Source organism: Mustela putorius, unplaced genomic scaffold (assembly GCF_011764305.1).
Source record: "Mustela putorius furo isolate JIRA1106 unplaced genomic scaffold, ASM1176430v1.1 tig00003845_pilon_pilon_pilon, whole genome shotgun sequence".
Taxonomy (NCBI): Eukaryota; Metazoa; Chordata; class Mammalia; order Carnivora; family Mustelidae; genus Mustela; species Mustela putorius.
In genome coordinates, this window is record NW_025421998.1 from 48,528,793 (window position 1) to 48,553,901 (window position 25,109).

The 25,109-nt window shown below is 34.9% G+C and overlaps 1 protein-coding gene across 1 annotated transcript in view; it reads right to left on the bottom strand.

Annotated features, from left to right (window-relative positions):
• CRPPA (CDP-L-ribitol pyrophosphorylase A) overlaps window positions 1-25,109 on the bottom strand; it is a 306,180-nt gene that overhangs the window by 102,582 nt on the left and 178,489 nt on the right. Inside the window, exon 9 of the mRNA XM_004743402.3 lies at window positions 19,507-19,638. Coding sequence (XP_004743459.1) covers window positions 19,507-19,638 — 132 coding nt within the window. The remainder of the gene's footprint in view (window positions 1-19,506; window positions 19,639-25,109) is intronic.

A 25,109-nucleotide genomic window follows, 5' to 3' on the forward strand; every position in this document is an offset into this window, starting at 1 on the left:
GTGCATTTGAGGTCCAAACCCAATTCAACCACTCATTAGCTCATGGCATAATGAGTTAAGGTGCTAGATCTGGCATTCCTGAACAGTATATACTGGAGGTATCAACACCCATCTCACAGGACTGTTCTCAAGTTACAGTGAGAGTGTATACAAAAGTACCTAGAGCACACCATGCTCAAAACTGTAAGTCTTCTTCCCATCCTCTAGGAAAGGCTAATTTTAACAAATGCCTTTCATTTAGCAGTGTCACTCAGCTACGCATGGGCAAAAGATAAATAATCAGAGTTAGTGGGGTTATTTTAAGAGAAGTGATCCTACAGTATTACTACAAGTAATGCTACTTGTAGAAGGAATACTACAAATACTGTGACAAAGTTCATTCAAGACAAATGCAGTTCTGTCTTCTAAATAATATGGCTGATCAAACTTCAAAGACTCAAAGATATAGAGTATCTCTGCAGACACTCAGGTTTGAGACTCCAGAATTCGAAAACTCACTGTCAACAAGAGTCCCCTTCACTGATGAGGTGAAGTCTGTTTCCTTTATATCAAACTGGTCACACAAAAGTAGCCATCACTCTTTACATACTCCCTGAACAGCAAAGACAGCAAACACTAAATTACGCTGAGAGTTTTGCTGCTGTTTCCATCATAATGTCTCTTATACTCTAATGGTGTAAACTATTCTCATACACAAAATATGCCAACCCTGCTGATGACTCAAATACTGACAATCATGTTTCAGTGAAATATAGAAGACAGTCTATTGGTCTGACAACATAGCTGGGAAAATCCTTTTTTAAAAAGGCAAAAACCTACCCAAACCCAGGTGGAACAGAGTAAGGGAAACAGGCTAAACGTGACACACCCACATCATGAACACACCATTGTGAATCGGAAGAAAGCTTGAGGGCACAGAATGCTTAGTGATGAAACCCAGTCACACACCTGGGAAGCACAGATGGTACTGTCATCTGGGGACTAGGATAGTGAGGGCATGGTGGTAGGAGGCTTTCCACTGTGGGCATGGTTAAATTGTATATGGTTTAAGTTTAGAATCACATGGATTCACTTTCCTCAAAAGGAAAAAAAAGGGGGTGGGGGAATATATTTGTAATCCTTAACACTGTGTCATGAAAAAAAATCTTTCAATTCAGAAAAATATAGCTCCTTCATTCCTTTAGATGTCAAATTAATAATACTCTAATTTCTATTGAAAATTAGAAATATCCTTTTTCATTTGAATTTTATATATTAAGTAATGAGAACTGTACCTAAGACCCTGCCCACATCACTGTACAAAGAGATGCTAAGACTTTAGAATGGCTTCTGGCAGCATTAAGACCACATTTCTAGGATGATCCCTAGCCCCTATTAAAATGCCTGCCCAAGAAAACACCACCAGTAGAATTTAACCGCTTTTCTAACCAATACCAGAGGATAAGCCCCGTGATCTCTCTTCGCAGCATTTACTAAAAAGGGCTTAAAATCAAGAATCCTTTCTCTGTCCCTTTGAGATGCAGGTGCATCTCCTACAAGTCATGAGTGTACCTCTCAAGTCCTTTCTTCCATGTAATCATCAGGAGGGGCAGATCATTGGTCTCCCAGACTCTGGGGGAGGACAGTAGCCCAACGATCACCAGAAGCAGACACATCTAGCCTAATCACATTTATGTTGACATCCTTTGTAACTTTTTACTTGAACCCCACTCTCTGCTCCTTCCTACTCTTTCATGTGCCTTTAAAAGTCCCAGTCACCTCTGCACAAATCAGAACAGAGCTCAGCTATTTCTCCTACTGTCAGGAGTTACTGAAAAAATCTGTTTTCATGGCTTTACCTAATGTCTGGCTGTGCTTATCTCTGACAGCAGTGACTTTGCTATGTGTAAAAATTATGTCCAAAACGCTAATTAATTTTTAAAATCTAGATTAGCATCACAAGATGAAATTTTCCAATAAAATAGATTAGAACTAATCAAAGAACTAAAATATTTATTTGAAGGCCATAAATCTTCCAACAATTCTGTTAACTCAAGTAGGCCATTTAATCAGATTCTACAAAGTTCCAACTTCGTAAAATGAGCCCAGAAAAGAAAAAAAAAATTAATTCTGTAAACAAAAACTAAAATCATTTTTATATTACCATAAAAATAAAATTCTTCTGAATCATACTTCCATAGAGAATTCCTATGTTTTCTAAGTATATGCTCAAAGCATAAATTTTTTTAAACTTCAGTAATAATTTTTCTCACTTGAAGTATTTTTACACTGATTAAAGTCTTCATTATGACAGATTCATTGGTGGTATTCCACGTTTCCAGATTCTTTCATGGACCCAAGTCAGACATGCTACTCTAAATGAATCCAAAACTATCACCTTAAGATTTGTAAACATCCAAAAGAATTGGATTTACTTTGATGGACGTAAATATTTTTCTACAAATAAATGGATTTCTATCACTTCAAATGAATTCTTTTGCCAAAAAGTAGCATGGTTATGCTTAAATACTAAGAACACATTCCTCATCATTACAGTGATTTACAGTGATTTAAATTCATACCTCAGTGTGACAAAAAATTGTTAAAAGTCATGGATGTTGAAAAGCACTGCCTCATACTAGAAATTGGTAATGTTCATCTATAAATGTCACATCTACATAGTATTTAAAAAAAATTTTATATCAAGTTATTTAATCACAAGATTAGCTATATTATATAATGAGCATCTAGAAAGAAATACTATAAACATGAGCTACCTTAAATATTTTCTGTATGGCATTCACATTCCTACAAATTCAAAAGTTCTAGAATGATTCAAGGTACAGAGTTTCAACTAAAAATTTAAGTTACTGACTAACCTGATTTGAAAACACCACATAATTAATCCAGGTGCATTACCTTACGGCATCTTGGGATGTTTTATAATTCATTTAAAAGTTTTCTTGCAGAAAAATTGTTAAAAAAAAAAACAGTATAAGGGTTTTTACAAAATATAAGTAGCATGTTTTTTTAAATTCCTAATATTGTGAAAGATTAATAAATTGGCATATCACCAATTCCCTTAAGCGACAAAGCAACTACCTGACAATGAACATTCACATGGTAATGTGGTAAGAAAGCATGCAGAAACCTGAAACAGAAACATCCAGTACGTAGATATCAAAAGTTGTTATTGCTTAATAGTTCACCAGGGAAAGGTTAGTACTGAATTCTTCTCGGTCAAAAAGAGTTTCGTTCTCCACTTTTAATTAGTGCTCTTATGTTTTTCTAAATATCTTTCCCTCATTACTTTTGAGCTAAGAATGAAGATAATTGAACAGATATATAAAAACACATTAATTCAGGGTCAATGAAATAGTCATTAGAGATTCTATAAGAAAGAAGAAAAACACATTAATTCAGGGTCAATGAAATAGTCATTAGAGATTCTATAAGAAAGAAGAGATCAAGGGAACATACCTACTTAGTGTAAGTCTATAAAAGGTAGCACTTAAAGTTTGTAACAGTTTGTTGCTTTCATGTTGAAGTAAAAGTTTACTAGTATGTTGATCATATAACACATATTCCTGAGTTCTTAAATTTGAAAATTTACAAATTCTTGAGGTTCCTAATGAGATAAACATATTATTTACAAATACAGGTAGGTTTTTTTGTTGTTGTTACTTTCCAATCCTCTAACCTTTTATTCTCTCTTTTGCCTTACTGCTCCAGTAGGACATCCAGACGAAGTCAACCAGAATAGTGATTATAGCTATGCTTTTCTTGCTCTTTAATTTAGATGCAGCATTCCTAATACATACTCAGTTTGATGTTTGCTTTAAATTTTCAGTAAGTCACTTCATCAGGTTAAGAAACTATACCTCCAGTTAGTTAAAAGTTCATCATGACTGGGTGATGAATTTTATCATACTTTTGTTCCAACGTCAGATATTTTTCTTTTTTAGTTTGAATAAATGGTAAATTAGTGTATTGGGCTTAAGAATAAACTATCTCTGTATCCCTAGAATAAACCAACTGGCACTTACTTATGAATGACATTGACCTTCACGTTGGAATGTATTCACTTTTACCTCTCTATAAATTCAACTGATAACATTTATATATGGTTTAACCAACTCCCTGTGAATGCTTTACACTTTCAGGAATACAACAGGTATAGCATGGACACTAATGAGAGAAGTACAGTAAACAAGGCTATTTCTCAATTTTATGATATTCTGATAATACCTCAAAGTATATGTACATTTTAACACATTACATTTTAGTAAATCAGCATTGGTATCAAGGTACTTATTTCCAGCACTACTACAGATGCTAGAAATAAATTGGTAGACCAGAACAAAACACACATATGCACATAAACACACACATACCCTTCCTGGGGCTCCCATTTTAAGTAAGGGAGATAGATAATATATGTAAGTAAAAAACACTGTGCACCAGATTGTGTTAAATTGCTGTGCAGAAGTAGGATGGTTAATGAGTACTTGAGTTGTGGAAGGACAAGGTGATTACATATTCACTACTAATCCCATCTGGAAAGAAATAAATATAATAAAGGCAACAAAAGTATTATGATAAATAGCATAAATATACAGAAACTATTGTTTTTCTGGAAAAAAAAGCACTTATGGTAAGAATGATAGATACATAGAAAAGCAGTTTTCAATCCATTTCCTTCCACTGCAACAAAAATAAGGAATCATGTTCAGAGTGTCTGTCACCTATTCTCTCCCTCCTCCACCAGGAACGTGCCGGAATGAACATAAGACAAATGGGTATTACTATTGTAGTGGCTAATGGTTTTTATTAATTCAAGTCAATATTTTCTAAACTTTGAAACTATTTTTAGTAATATATAATTTAAAGTATGTTTCACAAGAGGCTAAAAATAACTGGTTGGCAACATTTCAAGAAGAGCCTGCCTAGCTGTACTTTAAATTCTTCTAAAAATCTTGTATGATACTCTGTAATTCCACAGATGAGGAAACAAACACCCAAATTTACATCATGTGGACACAAATATTTTAGTGTCTTTATCTTACATATTTACTAAGATAGAAAAATACCCCCAAACAATGAAACATTCAGGCTGCTATAATAAATTACCATAGGCTGGATGGCTTAAACAACTATTTCTCACAGTTCTGGAGGCTGACAAGTCCAAGCTCAGGGTGTAGGCAGATCAGTATTTGGTGAGCACCATTTCCAGTGTTGCATATTGTTGTCTTCTTGTATGCTCATGTGGCAGAGAATAAGGACACCAATTCCATTCATGACAGCTCTACACTGATTACTTAATTATCTCCCAAAGACGTCACTGCCTAATACCATCACATTAGGGGTTACTATTTCAAAGTGTGAACTTGGGGGAGACAAAAACGCTCTGTCCATAGCATTAACAGATACAGAATTTGGGTCTGTCCAGCATCTATTCCTCATTCTGTGTGAAATGGCTCCACAAGTTTCTTTTGAGCATGAACCCAGTCCTTGTAATCAACCGTGTCGTTTGGGAGCTGACCTGGCTTCAGAGGCAGACATATTAACTAAGCCTGTGAAAAGAATGGATATCCACTTGGGCCACAGTAATTGGATCAGAAAATAAAGACATGTTTTATAAACAAGCTTAATGAAAGCAAAACCCAAGACTTTTGGCAATAATACTGGAATAAAGACCATCTTTTCCATGGAGCTTACTAAAGAAATATAAACTTGTAACAGCTGATGGCTATGTCTGATATTTTAAAAAATTACAGGAGACACTTGTTAGAATGCCCAAAATCAACAACACAAGGAACAGCAAGTGCTGGCAAGGATATGGAGAAAACGGAACCCACTTGTAGTGTTAGCAGAAATGCAAACTGGTGCAACCACTATAACAAACAGTATGGAGAGTTCTCAAAAAGTTAAAAGTTAAAAAAACACTATGATCCAGTTATCACACTATTTACCAAAAAAATACAAAAATACTAATTCAGAGGTATACAGGCACCCCTATGTTTATTGCAGCAGTATTGACAATAGGCAAATTAGGGAAGTAGCCCGCCCAAGTGTCTATCAATTGATGAATGGATAAAGAAGATTGATACACACACAAAATGGACCTCAATCAAATTAATATTCAAATAACACCAACTGATATAAACTCTGAGAAGGCCTTAAATTAGCAGTAATTAAGCCACCATATCTAAGTCAAACTTTGGATACTTGAGACAATTTAAATGAAATGCCATAGAAAGAAAAATCCCCTTTCATTCATAAGCCTTGCTAAAAATAAGGAAAACTACTGGAGAAGCAAATTTAGTTTCTTTCTTTTTTTTTTTTTCAAATTTAGTTTCTTAAACTTTTCGAAGACTTCTTTTAAAAAACCGTATCTGGGTAAGCTATGGGAATTTCTGCTGATTATTTTCCTTTATTGTACATTCTAGCCATGAAGTTCACTATTCTCAAAGGCCGAGACAAGAGCACAGCTCTGCTATTTTGTCTTAGTACACATGCCTTCTTATTAAGTCCCTAAGATCCACTAGCTGAAAAGATCTGTAGTCTCAAGGGCAATATACAGGGTTCTAGAAAGGTAGAGGCTTCCCTAGAACCAGCGCTGCTGGAAGAAGGCAAAACAACTATTTCCCTATTACTGATTTTCATGAATTTACCACAAGGGTTGCCTCTGCTATTGCTGAGCTAACCTGCTGGAAACACCCATGTGGGGAAATAACTGAGGTCTAAAAAGCGAAAGTGATACATTTTTACCACTCAGTTAACCTGACAGAGCTTCTTCATTGAAACCTCTGCCTGAAGGTAAGCATCTCAGCCATCATTTGACCTCTTCAAAGCCCCTTACAAAGGGACTTGTACATACTTAAAAATAAAAACAAAACTTGTCTCTTTCCAAGGTTTTAAAACAATCTGCAAAAATCTGAGGAATGGTTGGAAGCATTCACTTGTGATTTACTTGATTGGTGAAGAAAATCCACGTTCTTATGATGTTGACAAAGCCTGGTAACCTTATAGTTTATGAATAAACAAACCATAAAATGGAAGGCACTAATTTAGAAAATATACATAATATACATAGAGGTTTTTTGAAATTTTATTGGCCAGATCATTGTTGACAATCATTAAGACCCTCCCCAACTGTGTTTATACAGTTGTTCAAACTGGTTACTTTTAGGTTAAAAATGTAATGTGTTCATTATTAAAGTTGCTATCCCAAGGTTCAAAAATATTTGTCATTGCATGTTCCAGCTCTTGGGCTTTGATCAGCATATTTTAGGAAAGTTTTATGTAACATCCAAATAAAACAAATTAGATTTAGGGAATATGCCTATTCTCTCCAATGGGCCAGAATTGATAATTCAGTAACTAGATTTTCCATAATCTCCCATCTACATTTTTAGACTATTTCTACTCATAAAGGTCAGAAAAAAACGTGGTACGTTGATGTCAATGCTTGACTTTTTGAGAGAAAGAGAGAGATTGGAGAGAGAGAGAAAGAGACCACCCTCTCCGAAGAACCTAAATCCTTTAATTACAACAAAACATTTTAAATATTAAGTCAGAAATTTAATCAGGGGATAAGAGGATTAAGATGGTGAAGAATACGGCATATTTTAAACACAAGTGTGTGCTATTATTTCTATTTAAAATTCAAAACCAAACAGATCAAGTCAGAATCAAAGACATTTGCCCAGTAGACAAGAAAGAAATGACCCGACTTCTTACTACAAAGGAACTAGAACTAACAGAGTATAATGCAAATGCATCAGAAAACCATAAATATACACATTCATACATTAATATTTTATGTAGGTTGTTATTTAAAGTTTATATCTTTTCACAAACATATATTTTCACTAGAGAGTTCAAATGTTTATTTATTATCTCTAGAGTAATTGGAGAGTAGGGGGCACCTGAGTGGCTCACTCAGTTAAGCATTTGCCTTTGGCTCAGGTCATGATCCCAGGGTCCTGGGATCCAGCCCCTCAAGGGATCCCTGCTGAGCAGGGAGCCTGTTTCTCTCTCTCTCCCTCTTCCAGCTGCTCTCCCTGCTTGTGTGCACTCACTAGCACTCTCTCTCAAATAAACACACTTTTACCAAAAAAAAAAAACAAAAAAAAAAGCATACAGTTGGCTCAGACCTGCAAACTGACTTTAAGAACATGCCAGTAGGTGGTAGGTATATAGATTAGTTTCATGGTCCCTATTTTAATACATTTCACAACACCCCAATTTCAGCTTGCAAATATATGTTTAAAAAAAAACTTTTTTCATTCAATAATTTTAATGGAAAAAGCTCTTTTGGTAAACAAAAATTGAGCATATCCTATAGTAAAAATTAATCTCTTGTGCTCCTGAACAACCTCATTTAAAAAATTTGCTCATATAATAGAGGCCTAGTTTAAAAAAAAAGTATTATGATTTATACCTTTTAGGCCATAAATACACACTGAGAATAATTTTTAAGGAACAAATATGCAAAAGACTAAATTATGTAATTTTAGTTGAAAAGTGGTACGTTATCTGTGGTACTCTTTGCAGAGTATTTCCCTCTGTATCTTCCAAACAGAGGGTTTCAGCCAGATACTGTTTAGGAACATACAAAATGTCAACAATAACCGAAGCCTAATAGTAGTCATGAATAGCATCTTAGTAAAATATCTGTTTTTTCTGTTCATTAAAATTCAGATTCAAAAAGTGACTGTAGATATGTTTGTTGTCAACTCATATCCTAAGAGCATTGGTATATAATTGCCATTATGCATTCAGTAAGAGGAAGTTAAAGCTTAATTAAAATATATTTCCTTAGCAGTTGTCAAAGGAGAGTAATGAGATGGATGGAAAACTAATAAACCTACCATTTTCTATACACAAATCTAGTTGCCAAAAATTACTCATATCTCCCTGACTCTCAGTGGAGAAGGTCCCTCTGTATTTCCATTATGATCAAAATCAAATGCTGACAGAATTCTCAGAGACAATAAACACGTGTTCTCAGTTTACAAACTATCCTCATTCCAAAATAGGGACTGAGGCAGAAAATATAAAACCAACTCTCATTCAGGAAAACAGCTCTTTAATAGTCTCTTAGAAATATTACTTTTAATTCTCAATGATATGAAATACCTAATAGTCAATACATCCCAAATATTTCCAAGTATTCAGAGTTACCGCCATTGAATGAGAATGTCGAATCTTCAAATACTTATTTTGATTTTGCATTTCTCTTATGGAGTTTCACTTCCCACCCCACTTGCTATTTTCAACTCCACCAGTGGGCACAGGATGTCCTCCACATGATTCAGTTAAACATTGCAATTTTAGTTCTTTGTACAGCTGCTTTTGAAGTTTGGATAATTAGTCTTCCATAAAATGAAAATTAACAGAGAAAGATATCTCCCTCCAATGTTATTTAAGGAAAAGTCTACATAAAACTCACAACATATATACAACACATTTTATTTCAAAGGGCTGAAAGAATGCCACATACATTAGAAAACCCTCAATTTTCCAAGGACTAATTATTTAGATTGCTCTTCCATCCTGCTTGCTATGCCTATTTTTTGTTTGTTTGTTTGTCTCATTAGTCAAAATATCAGAACTTGGACAAAGACTAAAATTAAGTCTTATTTTCAACTTGGCATTGATATTAGTAAGATAGCAGTTTTACTAGGGGAATTTTTTTTATAGAAAATCATGACTCTCTCTGAAGTTTCTCAGTATTTTCTGTAAGTCCACATACCTGTCTTCCCTGAATATTATCAATAGGATGTCAGATTCATTGGATTCTTTTTATTTCTAGTCTTTTAGGCTTTCTACAGCACCTCTCTTTTCTAGAAACTCATTTCCAAGCCTCTAAGACACAACACTTCTGGGTTATAAGTTCTTAATGTAACTGGTCTCAACTTTTCAAAGACAATACCACCATTTTATAGCTATTATTTGGTAATACAAGGTTCACTAACTTGAACTAAGATAGCTTATCTATAAATATGTTTTCTAACATATTTGATATGGATATGACCTAAATCAAGCTCTTCGAAAAGTTATAAACATTAAAATACATGTGCATTTTGGGGGGTTCTCCATCTCCTTCCTATAGCATCTCCAGCTGTTATTACTCTCTTCACATATCCAAAGTGTGTATGATTAGTGTAGGTACATATATTAGATATTATATATATGTGTGTGTGTACTGCATATACATACACACACACATATATATGTTTTCATTTAAACATTTCTAGCCCAATTTAAGTTATCAACCCCTTAATTTACATGGGGTTCATTACATTAAGGTTAATTCTTAACCTTAATATTAACACTCTGGTATCACTGTGGGGGACAGTGTCCGATTTGACTCCTAATGATAACCACCTCTAGGTATTTATGTCCTTGTGTCATCACCTTCCCTGAGTATGGCTGGAACCTAGTCATTTGTTTTCCATGGAGAGAACACAGTAAAGGTGATGGGATGTCACTTGGTGAATATGTTACAGGAAACTTCTGTACATAATATGTACAGATGATTTGTCTCAGTCCTCTCTCTTGTATGTGTAACACTGGGAGATACTCTATCAACTGGCCCCCAACCACAAGCTTGTGAAAAACTGAGTCCTCAGAGCAACAGCTCAGAGGAACCAAGTCCTTCCAACAGGCAGGTAAGTGAATTAGGAAGCAGATTATTCCCAGGGGATCCTTGGGGTGACTACAGTCTTGATAAAGACCCAGAGAAGGTGAAACCAAAGGGACTATGAGATAATAAATGTTATTTTAAGCCACTGAGTTCGGGGGGTAATTTGTTATGCAGTAATAGCTAACTAATACACTGTTGAAAGGAGTAAGTGCATTAATTTTCCATGGCCACTTTCATTTGTAACGTTGCTTCACTTTTTCAAGAAAATTAAGGGGAGGTCTGTACTAGAAGTTCATATCTAATGCTCTATTTCATCTACATTTGTCTAACAGCATATTGCCACTTGAATGAGTCTCATAAGTAAGCTACCCAAACTAAAAAGTCTTGTTTTTCAAACTCACACAATTTTAAAGAGACATTTTATTTTATGACTTTCAGTTTTTCCCAAAGAATGAATAAGTCTAAACATTAGAAGCCAAAACAATATTGAAAGTGAAAAATATTTAGTCTCAAAAACATACCCACATCAAAAAAGCCTGATTGCTCTGAACAGGGTATTATGAGTGTCTGTAAACAGATTTAGTATTCCATGTTTGGTGTGCATGCCACATGATTCGGTGCCACAATAAGTACTGTGTTTAGTAAATAATTCCTATTTAAACTACAAGTAATTGCTCATTGCAGAAAGTAGAGTGTTAAGTCTAACTTCCCCCAAGATTATCATTAAAAAGAAAAAAACATGATGTTCTGCTATTTGATAGCATAGCCAATTCTCTAAATAGGCACACTAAAGGATGACACTCCCAGAAGATACACAGCAAATGTGGTGTATTTAAAAGGGAAGAAGTACTATCCCTGTATCCTACAAATTCAGATCTTTTGGCACAAAAGTATCCTACAGCAGTTGGACTGTTCATGCAGTTCTTAATGGTTCATTATGAATTTAGCTGGGGTTAACTACAAAGAGATACATCGACAAGAATGTGTTCTGGACATCCTTTACAGTACATGAAAAACATTTAAAATTCAGACAATAGAGAAGGACAATAATATTTAACTCATCAAGTAGAGAGATCTGGTTTATACTTTCTGACAGAAAATCAATTTACACAGCTTTATCTCATTTAATCTGTAGCCAAACCATTTCATCTCACCATTTCATAGCTTATTTTGGAAGCTTTTAGAAGAATTCTCTACTCTTTTACAAGTAATTATTAAAAAAAAAAAAAAAACAGAATCACAAACCTGCTTTGGTAACTTTCTTTCTTGTTTGTATGCCTTCCAGAGCCATAGCTGTAGTTGAAGAAAAAGTAGTGTCCAAGAGCAATAAGAAGGTCATTGAGCTCATCTACTTTACCTCCTGACCTCTCCAGGACCTGGATCTTCTATTTCTGTCAATTACATCAGTCTTTTCTAATGGCCTCATCTTGCGAAAAATACTCAACAAGCCAAATGTTGCTTCCAAAGTCCCAATTCTCGCTGCATCAAACCCAGGGTAATCACAGCTCAGAGAAGAAAGGAGATAGGAAAATGGATAGGCTAAAATGGAACACACTCCCTGCCATGCTATCAAGGATGGTGATTCCTTCCTTGTTACAGATTGGATGTGTGTGTCCCTGAGAACTCTTGAAATCCTAACCCCCAATGTGATAGTATTAAAAAGTGAAGCCTTTGGTTGGGGAATAAATCATGAAAGTGGAATCCTCATGAATAGGATTAGTGCAGTGATAAAGAGAGACCCCAGAGAGGCCTCACCCTCTTCCTGATATGTGAGAATGCAATGAGAAAATGGTGGTCTGCAATAGCGAAGAGGGTCTTCACCAGAACTTGACTATGTGGGCACTGTGATCTCAGAATCCTAACCTCCAGAAACATACGAAATAAACTTGTTTATAAGCCACCAAATTAGTGGCATTGTTATAGCAACAGAATAGACTCAGACATTCTCCTCATTGGCTTTTACTTTGAAGTGTCAAAATAAAAACCCAAAAAGAAAAAATTTCCTCTCTGAACCATAATGAAACATACGAACTATAATAAAATAATTTCTCAACAAAATAAGAGTATGGGTAAAGTTTGTGGTCATATAAGGAAAGAAAATTCAGGCTCAGTTTCAGAATTTCCCTATCAGAGTGAGAAACAGTTATGATGCCTATGACACAGAATGCCCATCTCCTAGGTCTTCATCTTCTTATCAGTGGAGGCTTTAAAAATTTGACTTATGCATTTTATAAATGAATAATCAGAGGACTACACAACTTCTATCACTTGTTCAAGATCAATCACATAGCTAGTTGTTTCGATTTCATGGAGTGATGCTAAAATTTAAACCAAGAAATAATCAGTTATAATAGTTTTGGAAAACTTTTTTTTTAATAATTTTGTTTTTATTTATTTGACAGACAGAGATCACAAGCAGGCAGAGAGGCAGGCAGAGGAGGGAGAGGAGGAAGCAGGCTCTCCACTGAGCAGAAAGCCTGATTCGGGGCTCGATCCCAGGACCCAGAGATCATGACCTGAACCGAAGGCAGAGGCTTTAACCCACTGAGCCACCCAGGCTACCCAGTTTTGGAAAATTCTTTAAACATGTACCTGTGTGATTCTATCTCTAAATCCTTGATCATGTATAATGCACAGATTAAATGAAAAACTGCTAAAGGACTTTATATATCTTATAGAGTTCATAATTATCATAAAAGTTCATGTGTAAAATTTTATTTAAAAATGCGTAATTGGGATAGTAAGACACAATACAGAAATCCTGGATGCAGGCAAATGACAAGCCCTTGATAGTAAATATAATGTGTTAACGGTGCTCTGATTTCAACCTAGGACAAGATTTTATAACCTAGATTGATGGGGCTAATATTCTGCAAAGCGGCTCAACAAACACCTTCTCCAAATGAATTCCAACTTTCATTTCCATGCTATAGACACCACAGAGGAAAAGAAACTACATTTCCTAAGATTCTGTTTTATCAACATTCCACAGATTCTATCTACTATGTACATGTAGGAGACTTGACAGGTGGCAGTAAGGTTGGCTTGGTGCCAGAAATGGGAAACTAGGTCTAAGACAGAGACTTTGTGTTTCCTGGATCAGCTATGGCAGAGTTTCTATTTGTGGTTCCCCAGCATTCCATGTACCCAGAGTCAGTAATGGAAGGCACTTTTGCTAGCTCAGTCCCAGAAGGGTTGAGCGTTTCTGCCATTTGCACCGTTCTTGGCTAGGTATTTTCTAATTTGGTTCCATGACCCTTCAGAAATTCTATAAGTTACAAAATGCCCTAAAATAAATCTTTCTTTTAGACAATTACAGATACATTTTGTTTAAAACTAAGAGCCTTCATCAACAGAATTGACCCATTAGCCAGATAGCTTGTGATTGCTTAGAATGTTTGCCCTTAATGAGCAAGAAGAGATGATCTCACAGTTAGCTTAGAAACTTTCTCAAATGGTCATTGTTCATTCCCTTACTCAGCTTCATCTGAACATTCCATAACTGCCACCTGGTATCCAAGAGTGATGTGACAGTCCTTTATAGATTAAAGAGGGTCAATAGTTGATTCCAATATGTCAATATACTTAAGAACCACTGACCTAAGTCAGTCATCCAAATCTGGTTTACATTAAACTTTCAACAGAGGTTGAGCTTATGAAATATATAGAGCTCCCAGTATAAGCTTTATCTATTGAAATAGATTCTCTAAGGTATAGACTAGGAATCTATATTTATTAAATTCCTCAGGGGACTACAATACTGCCAGCTAAGGGCTTTTCCAAGAACCAGTATTTAGAAGCCACTGGCCTCTGAAAATCAATCATCAATTGGGCCTAATATAAGTTCATTCAAACAAACTTACTTCTTCCTCTGAGAATAACAGTAGGATTACTCAAGCAAGAGAAAAGTATATAAATCTTCAATCTGGACCTCAGGAAAATATCTACTAAGATGTTTCATGATATCTTGGTGAACAAGCTAGACAAATAAAGCTGAATGCAAAATTGGGTCGATTATTCAATGGAGTGATATCTATACAAAAAAGAAAAAAAACACACTTACCAATGGAATGATATCCTTCTAACATAGAAACTCCTTCTGTGAAATGCTCACTATAGCTTAAGCTGTAGTACAGTAACAACGAAGTTTATTTTTCATACTATACACCCATTGTTAATTTGCTGGGGGCTCGGATTCACAACATTTTCACTAAGGACTTAAGTTGAAAGAATGTCCACAATTTCCAAGATCTCTAGTGGCAGTGAGTAGATTACAGATATATCAAGTTTTATACTGACTAAATAGGTAACTGTTTTCTACTCTCAACACTTCAGGCACCAAATGTGTGGAGTTTTATATTTCCAGACTAAACAGTTCTGACACTAGCTACCTGTTAGCACAGACCATACAGGTTAAGGGTTCAGTCCCACATGAGTGTCTTCCAGTTCACATGATAATCCAAGTCAGGACCATGTGTACTCCTAACCAACAGTTTATACATAGAGCAGGGCTTCCCATAACCCCCCTCCTTGCCTTTGATAATTTGCTAGAATGGCTCACAGAACTCAGGAAAATACTTTATATAATATCACTGTTTATTATAAGAAATATTTTTTTAAATGTGTGTGCATATACATATATTTGTTTTTTAAGGCAAACATATATCTCTCTCCTTGTAAAATGTTTGCCTTAAAAAACAAAGGATAAAAATATTTAACTTCACCCAAATTAAAACTGAAAGCTCTGAACTACAGGTTTGAACAGTCCATGCCAGAAATACTAAGTGTCTATAACTTCACTGTTTTATCATCAGATACAGATTTTCCAATAATTAGAACAGGTTCCCCAAATACATCATTTTGTATCACAGATTTCAAGGGTGACTTAGACAAACTTACAATAATAGGATGAAGAATAATATTTTACACATAATCTTAAAATAATACTTAAGGACTAAGATCCTTAATGAGGATTAAGCTATAAAATAAGTTTTAATTATTCATAGTTATGTTTGTAGAGTTATTTTAGAAAGGGAAATAGGATTTGATTAAAATTCATCCAACAAATTATAAGGGCAAACTTTATGCTACATTTCTAGTCTAGAGCATAAATTTCAAGTCTTTCCTTATTTATTTACAACTTGAGAAATTGAGCACTAGATAATAAAGTCAGGAAACTTTATACTATACATAAATGGTCAAGCCAGCCACTTGATCCCTAAGTCTAAGTTTAAGCTACCCATTAAGAGCCTATTTTAAATTATTAACTTTTTGAAGCTGAGGCTAGCACAATATTTTAAAGTCAATTTTGGAAACAATTTGTGCTTTACTCCATTAATACAGCTAAGGAAGGAGCATATTCAGTATTTTCTCAAATGATGTCTCTGACCAGAAAAAATGCACACATACAGAGCATATCTCGAGTTAAGCAAAGGACCTGTTGAAATTTCTTATATCAATAAAGAATATATGGAGAAATGGAGTTGAAACATTATACAATTAGATGCATTTTTTGGTAATTGAATTACCAAAGAATTACCAATAATTGATCATGGGCAACACTGCAAAACATTTACAGATATTCAAGAAGGTATCAATCCTTATCCTTTTCCAAATCAATTTCTCCCCTAAACATGTATACAAATTGAAAATATATCATTATGAAGAAAGTACAGCTAATCAATCAGAGGCTATATTATAAATCCCAAAAGATAAAAAACTGAAATGTAACTAATAAGTATGAATTCAAACACAGAAAGTCCTACATATGTGTAAAACTCTATGGAAGCACAAAAAATAGACTTAACAGCACCATGTATTAAAACAAAAAGAGCTCCCATAATTCTATTTAACTATAGATATCATATACATCTTTGTATAATTATATATGTATATATATACGTATATATATCATATACACACATTCATATACTATGAACGAGCGACCAAGCCACCCAGACCATCCACATCACCAGAGATACTACACACATACAATGTGGGTCTTCTTGAAACTAGCAAGACGGTATGTCTAGCCCAGGCACTGAAGCCAATGTATTTCCTCATCCAAGGAGGGGTCACCAATCAACTGAAAGCCTATCCAAAGAAGCTCTTGATGCTCTGTCTTGATGCTCTGCTCTTAATTATGGTTAAATAACTTTCCAGATTTCACTAATCTATGTTTCACTAATCAGAGACTGAAAAGAAACACATTAACTATCTTTGAAAACACCTTAATGGCTATCCCAGCAATGGATTAGTTTAGGGAATGAAGTCCAATGTGTGAACACCATAACAAACTGTATCTGACCGCATCATGGAGAACACAAACCAACGCTTCCTGCTTAAGAGTGAAGCAGCTTTACCTTATTAATCTTCATATCCTTAGTGTTGATACAATGTTGGTCAAGTAGGCACTCAAAATTAAAGATACTGATTTGACTAAGTGGAAAAATTAGTACTGAAGTAAAAGGTAAAAGTAAGAGAAAAAAAAGAAAAAAGTAAAAGACTGTCCAGAGGCAGTGGTTTCTTTATGTAGAGCCCATTAATGAGGACTGTCCCCAAGTTTCATTTAGAGAGTATTAGCCTGAGTTGCCTACGTTTAAAGGGTACAGTAGAAAATGGAAAATGATATCCCTCCTGCCCCCAATTTGGAGATATGAAATGCTCAACAGCATAATAAGAATCTGTGAGAAACCCTTCATGGAAGACATCGTTTAACTCTACTCACTGATGCCTCCCCAATTTTTTAACCATAGTCTCCTTCTAATGGCCTGTCTGATGAATATCACAGAACTGTTTGGTAAGTGCTCTTTAATGTGGAATCATGCACTGGACATGTATTAGCCTAGGAAGCATCAACTGGCACCTGTGTCCTTAAGGACAAAAGTAAACCCTGTATTTTAAACATTCTTAACATATTTCAGACATCTTCATTCTTTTAAGGAAAGAAAAGCAACACCCAAGTAAGCTATTTTTGCTTCTTAAAATGATGAAAGACATATTTTGGAGGCTTCACAAGGTCATCATCTTCATGGCTAAGTAGACAGATTGTTTAACAGGTCCAAATTGGCTCAAAATAAAAATGGTCAGCTGCAAAGGCTCGTCCTTTTCAACAAGGCCACTTTCCCAACCAGGGAGCCTTCACAGGTGCACAGTCATAGAGATACACAACTCCTTGTTACTCTTGCGTACAGAATGCCAGGTGTGTAGAAATGAATAATCTTACTGTGACTATGAACTCCAGAGCAGTTACTGGGCTTAGGAAATAAAAACACAGAATGCCCAGGTGTATTGAATTTCAGGCAGGATAACGAAGAATTTTAGTGCAAGTATGTTTCCTGTAATATTTCAGAATACTTGTACTAAAAATTACTGTTTATCTGAAATTCAGATCTCACTCGGCATGCTGTACTTCATTAGGATCATACTCTTCCACTTGAATATCAACTACAGTGCATAAAAACCCTTTGAGTTTAGCCTAAATCACAGGAAAAAGCAAGTCCCAGGGACTGCATGTGCTTTTCCATTTCTTAGCTTCTAAGATTTTTCTCAATGAACTATTTTTGTATCTGCCTAGTGTAGCATTTGTAGTGTGGATTCATGACTCCTTCGCATGGCACAAGAGAAAGAAAGGATTTTTCCAGCCACAGTAATCTGGAATACAACCAAAGACAATCTATTGAAGATGGAATATTCCTGAACAAAGATACAGACCAAAGTTCTTATTCTTACTCTTCCAGTTATGCATTGTTCTTGGGCAAGTATGTGTATCTCTTCAGGCTGTGGCTGCCCTGACTTCAATAGCCCTTACTAAACTAATATATTATACTTCATGAACCTAAGTTAATTCAGCTTTGCCTCATTCCTGATGACTAACCAGAGGTCATACTCACATATTGTGGAAGCAGAGAAAACCACCTCAAAAAAAACCAAGGAACTGGCTAAAAGATGGTCCTTATATTTAATTAAAATCCATTTGTTTCAAAAGAAATGTTGTTGCCTTCAGGCTAAAAGGGTACCCTAAACATTTCACAAATAATAACTGTTACTCATCAACAATACAACTTTAAATGCCTGTCATTCCTTGGTCAGTACCAAATCACTTTTATTCCAGACCAATAAAAACCCCATCGACTATTTTAATTTCTTGATTCTTGTGGGGTACCTCCAAAACACTACAAAGCATTCTGCAATTTCAATAAAAGGTATCTACACACAAAGGGAAAATCCATCTTCCCTAACAGAGTCTCCAAATAGTTTGATTTAAATAACATTTCTTTGCACTAAGAATCTATAATGCTAATTCATTTTGCCTTCAGCTTAACTTTCTGCTATTAATAGAGTGACAGTAAGAATTTTTCTCTTGTTAAATAGTATGCCCTCTTGTTAGAGGAATGTCAAGCATTGCTTTCAAGTAATTAAAAACCTGATCACCAACATCGTTAGCACAACATAAAAGAAATAAGCCATTTCAAATTATACAAATGGCTGAGTTCTGAACTCAGTTTAATATAAAATTCTGGTTCAACTGGAATTTCTAATTTCAAATTCCAAATTTAGGACATAATTAAAATGATTTATTATTTATCTGAAATTCAAATTTAGCCAAGTATTCTGTATTTTTTTATTTGATAAATCTGGCAGCCCCATGTGGGCTACCTTGTAGAAGATATTCACCAATTTAATCTTTTTTTTTCCTTCATCAGAACACTTGTTTTGATTTTTGTTTGTCCCCTCAAAAGAGGTTCTACCTATGAGAGAACACACACAATTTTCCAGCCAAAATTTTTCTTACCATTAATTTATTTTTGCTTTCAACAAATTGGGCTTCCTATATTCAAACTGTAGTCTACAAAACAAAAAATTTTACTTACCTGTGGATAATATATAAGAAGACCACATAATAAAATATTTCTTTTCCTCACTTCCTTTGCATATTCCCTAATCTGCATTAGGTTTTCCACTTTCTGATCAAAATGTACTGATTTATAATCAAGAAAATAAACCTGTAAAATAATACAAAATGTAACATTAGAATACCATTCTTTCCACTCTTCTTTGATAAATCTAACATTAAAGAAGTTCAAAACACAATTGTATTATTTTTATCAGTTTGTTATTATTTTTTCAGTTTGTGTTAATTTCTAGACAAGCATTTCAACCATAAATCCTTATTAAAGCTGAATCCTCCTTTACAAATACAAAAGCAGTAAGCAGTCAGTGAGAACACAATGCTAAAAAATATAAAATGCTAATATCATATTTCCACTTGTGTCAGAGCCAAATGTATAATGAATATATGATTTCAACCATTTGTTCAATTTATTATTTGAAACTAAGCTACATAGAAATATGTTAATTACCAATATCAATAAAATTCAAGGGAGTACTTATTATACTCAAGATTTTTAGAAGAACCCCTTTCAAATAATTTAATTTCTAATAAATCATCTATTTCTCAGAGTAAACCCAGAATTTTATATGTAACTTTCAGCAGTGTTAAATAGCATTTTTCTTGAAATTATTCAATGACTATTTTTTAAACATTATTTTCCATTTAAATTTTAAAGAGCTCAGGGTGAGCTTTCTTCCTTCAAATTACTGAAGTTTTATGGTACTGTTCATCTTTTGTGGGACATAAAATATGTAATCACAATAGTATCAAAACAAGATGCAAATGTACACAAGGAACAAACTATACTCAAACTTTTGTATTCTTTCACAATAACAAATTTAAGAAACTCTCAAGAATTATAATTTGTTCAATTCCCTGTATTTATTATCTAGAAGCATTTTAAAACTAGTATACTAATCCTTTCCCTTCCTCTAGAAAATGCAAAACAAAATCTTACTATGTTCTTGGTGTAACACAAGGGAATGAGTTTTCACCTACCACACTGTATTTTGCTTTTCCAGGGAAAGGCACTTAAAATCCATTCTTAAAAGAAAATCATGTGAGGACATGTATGAATATTAATTCAGTAGATATTCATTCACTGTTTCTCAGACCTTTTCATTATAATTAACCAAAGACATACACATACAGTAGCCTCCTCCTAAAATCTAAAGTGACAATAAAGAAAATGCTCTATCCATTAAGAAACCAATAGAAAGACAAAAAAGCAAAAATAAATAAATAAATAAATAACGGAGGCTAAAAAGAACCCCAAAAAAGGGTCTCGGGCATTACTATCTACTAAATAGTGGAAGACCATGTGCCCTCTGACCTTCAGCACACCCTCCCCTAACAGCGATTCCCTGAAAACTTACAAAGATTTTTCACCATGCAACAATACTTAGAGCAAATATAATCTGAAACTGGTGACCCACAGCCAGACTGGAACAATTATGAATGAACTATAAATATTAGACTTTCCTTCAGGGTAATTTATGACCAGTTGTTCCCCAGCTGAGACCTAGAAGCTAAACACCTATTAGCTGTTAAAAAGATACAAGTTCCCCTTTGTAGCCTGAGCCTTCTAGAAGGATGGTTCACATACCACCTTCTGTGATCTCCTTACCCCCCCTTGAGAAAGTGGAGGAAAAGTAGAGGGGGAAAAAAGACAGGCCCTATGCTAATGTGAAATTATGAGCTCAAGAGCGGAAGCTGAAGAGACATGTCCATCTCTGCCTTTTCTCCTGTCCTGTAGTGCTTTATGACATTTCATAAACTAGTGCCACAGGCTTCTCCTAGTCTTGTGAGTTTAAAATAATTTCCTGAAGCTAAAATTCCTGGTTGTGAGTTTGGGAGGAAAAAAAAAAAAAAGGCAGGCTAATTCTTCAAACCCCAGGCAATTTATGAAACTGCAGTCCTGTTAAGAATCTATAATTAGGGGAGTGGCTGAGACTAAGACTCTCTCCTGGGCCCATAATGCCAAGTCATTAAATACCCCATCTGGACTAAGATGGACTAAGGAACAACACTGTTGTTTGGTGCTCCAGGTCTCACAGTACTATTTAACTCTTTCACCTGTGCAATGTTCTGTACTATTTAGATACCATGAAATGCCAGGAGCCACCATACCCAACGTACTTGATGTGAATGGAATGCCCCACAGTTTTGCAATGCACGCAATCCAGGCAACCTTATTGATAGCCTAGATACTTAATGAGGCAGATATTTCCTGTTTAATACAAGTCTTCCTAAAAATTTTTCAGCTCTGATAAATCTCACAGTAAAATAAAGGGCATTGCAGAATGGGTTTATGGAAAAAATAGCACAAGGATCAGAAAAGATGAAACCACTCTACTTTGTAATTACAGCTTCCTTATAGATTTAAAATGCACAGAAATTAAAGAACGGAAATGCTAGTAACATATGAACTAAAGAAGGAATGATGGATACAGCCAGGAATGGAGCTCTGCCCTGCAAAGCACCATTGAACTTGGCTTAGGAGGAAGTGCACCTGCCAGGGGAACCTCTCTGCAAAGTCAAAGCTAGGAGCCAGTGCTCATTTTTCAATTTTCCTTAAAAAGTATCCTAAAGAGAGCCTAAAATGAATAATAACTTTGGGAGCTTAAAAGTGGTAGAACTAAAACTCTCAACAAGAATAAACTATATTGGAATGAGAAGGTTCAAGAGACAAAATGTGCTGAATCTGTGTTTTGTTTATTAAAAAGGACAGAAAATAATGATCTTACACTGAGCCGACACAGAAGAAACACTTCAGAAGGTATATTCCCTAATACCAATACCATGAAACTTAAGCATACACTTTACATTGCATACTAATTTTTGAACTTTTAAAATACACCAGTTACTTATGAGTTCCAAGAAAAAAATTCAGTTGGTACAATAAAGCAATCAATTTTAACTTTAAAGACAGGGTAGGTTTATATAACTACAGGAGAGGATTACAAAACGATCATGATAGCTCAAGAGAATGTAAATGTTTTTGCCTTAATAAAACAAACTTACAACATGGACACTCTTGTATCCATTGAAATGTAGCAAAACATCTCATCTAGGTTGAGTACTGCAGATTTGCTTATAGCTGCATCAAGTAGGTATTCTTTGATCTCTTTTTGAACTGTTCACTCATTCACTACTTGTAAATTATCGTTACAGTATTTCCCCCTTAGGATGTCATTTCTAGTGGTTTTTTTCCATGCATACATTAAAAAAAGGTAAGAATATCTTCCTACCCCTCCCAAAAGAATTTCTCATTTTATTTTTTTCTAACAGTAAATTGACTCCTATAAACTAGTAAACTGCTTCAACATTTAACATATGGGTAGCTTCATGGCTTTGTGGGTGGGCAACGTTTCTGGCACTCAGAGTTTGGAAAATGCTCCTCTCTGCCTCACGTCTTCTACATTCAGTTCTACACATGCTTTATATTTGTCTAGTAACCATTTAATATATCCTTGGCCCCAGATGAATTGCAATTAATTTTTCATACTTTAATATGTAATTTTTCATTTGTCTCAGAGGACAGGTACATTAATTAAAGGACAATAATTAATATCAAGTACAATATTCTTTAAAACCTCAGGAATGTTCCACAACCCCACATTTAACACTCCTGTCTCATTCCAGAACCCATGTTAACAGGCCAGAGAAAGGAATCAAGAACTGTGGTAGGAGAGGAAACAGAGTCTTTGTTTATTTGAATAAGAAGTCAATTTTTGAAGCTCCAGTATATATAGAAATATGCACTGCTTAATGCCCACCAAAGTGGAAGGAAGGATGGTCAAAATCAAAGTTATGGTTTTTATCAAATAATAAATTAGAAAGAATTGGTAGATAGACAAGAGACTCTCTGAATCCACACAACAGATACTGCAAAATTATTTACCTATCTATACAGAAAAGTACATTGTGTGAGTCAGGTCCAGCATCTCACAACACCGTTTTTCAAAAGAAATACAGGGAGATAACAAAAAGATGAAAATGGTCAATATTAAACAGATCAAAGTAAGAGCATGCATGGAATACTATGCAGCCATCAAAAGAAGTGAAATGTTTCCATTTGCAACAACGTGGTTGGAAATAGAGGATATTGTGCTGAGTGAAATAAGTCAATCAGAGAAAGACAATTATACGATCTCCCTGATATGAGGAATTTGAGAGGCAGGGTGGGGACCTTGGGGGTAAGGGAAGGAAAAAATGGAACAAGAAGGTATCGGGAAGGAGACAAACCATAAGAGACTCTTAATCTCACAAAACAAACTGAGGGTTGCTGTGGGGAGGGAGTATGGAGAGGATGGAGACACTGGGGAGGGTATGTGCTATGGTGAGTGCTGTGAATTGTGTAAGCCTGATGATTCACAGACCTGTATCCCTGGGACAAATAACACATTAAATGTTAATAAAAATAATTAATAATAAAAAATAACTTTAGAGAAACTTCCATCTCACCTCAACTATTTATGAAGTACATAGATTCTATTAATGAAAATTAATGAACTGTATTTTCATTTTTTACTGTGCTTTCCAAAAGAAAAAGGAACTTTTAATGTTGAATCATTTCATTTTACAACAAGTTTTTTTTTTTAAAGATTCTATTTATTAATAAAAGAAAGTGTGGGGGCACCTGGGTGGCTCAGTGGGTTAAGCCTCTGCCTTCAGCCAAGGTCATGATCCCAGGGTCCTGGGATCGAGCCCCGCATAGGGCTCTCTGTTCAGCAGGGAGCCTGCTTCCCTTCCTCTCTCTCTGCCTGCCTCTCTGCCTACTTGTGATCTCTGTCTGTCAAATAAATAAATAAAATCTTTAAAAAATAAAAAAATAAAAGAAAGTGTGAACAAGCATGAATGGGATGAGGGGCAAAGAGATGAAGAAGCAGACGCCCCCACTGAGCAGGGAGTCTGACCAGGAACTCGGGACTAGATCCCAGGATGCTTAGATCATGACCTCAGCCAAAGGGCAGATGTTTAACCAACTGAGCCACCCAGGTGCCCTATTTTGGAACAAATTTAAATTAACACCATCAAGCAATTCAATGTATAATTCTGATGAATAGAAGCTCATTAAAAGTTGTAAGCTATCATGAAAATTCGGAGCACATGTTTAACAACTCATCTATAAATCTTAAAATACCAGCAAAACTATTAGGTTGAGAAATGAGGGCATTTAACCAAAGTAGTAAATAAAGAATATTTCACATTAAAATATTAGCCATAGAAAAGATTTATACATTTTTATTGATTCAAAGAATTAAAAAGTAATTGAGTTTTATAGTATCAAGACAAATGTCATATTTGTATACCCATTTTGTTTCAGATCCTTATGTAAAAGATCAAAAAGTAACAAAACGAGAACTTCACATTTTTAAACAGGCAGTAGGAAAACGTAACATAGTTTGAGAACATGCTTAGAAATGATCTTTTTCTTCTGATTTCACAAGGTATTTCTCCTTTAGGAATAGAAATCTGCCACTGTTGTATTATGGGACAATTACGTGAAACATTATATATCTTTTCAATTAACATCTGTCATCTGTAACAAATTTTAGAATCAAAAGGTAACAGCAAGCA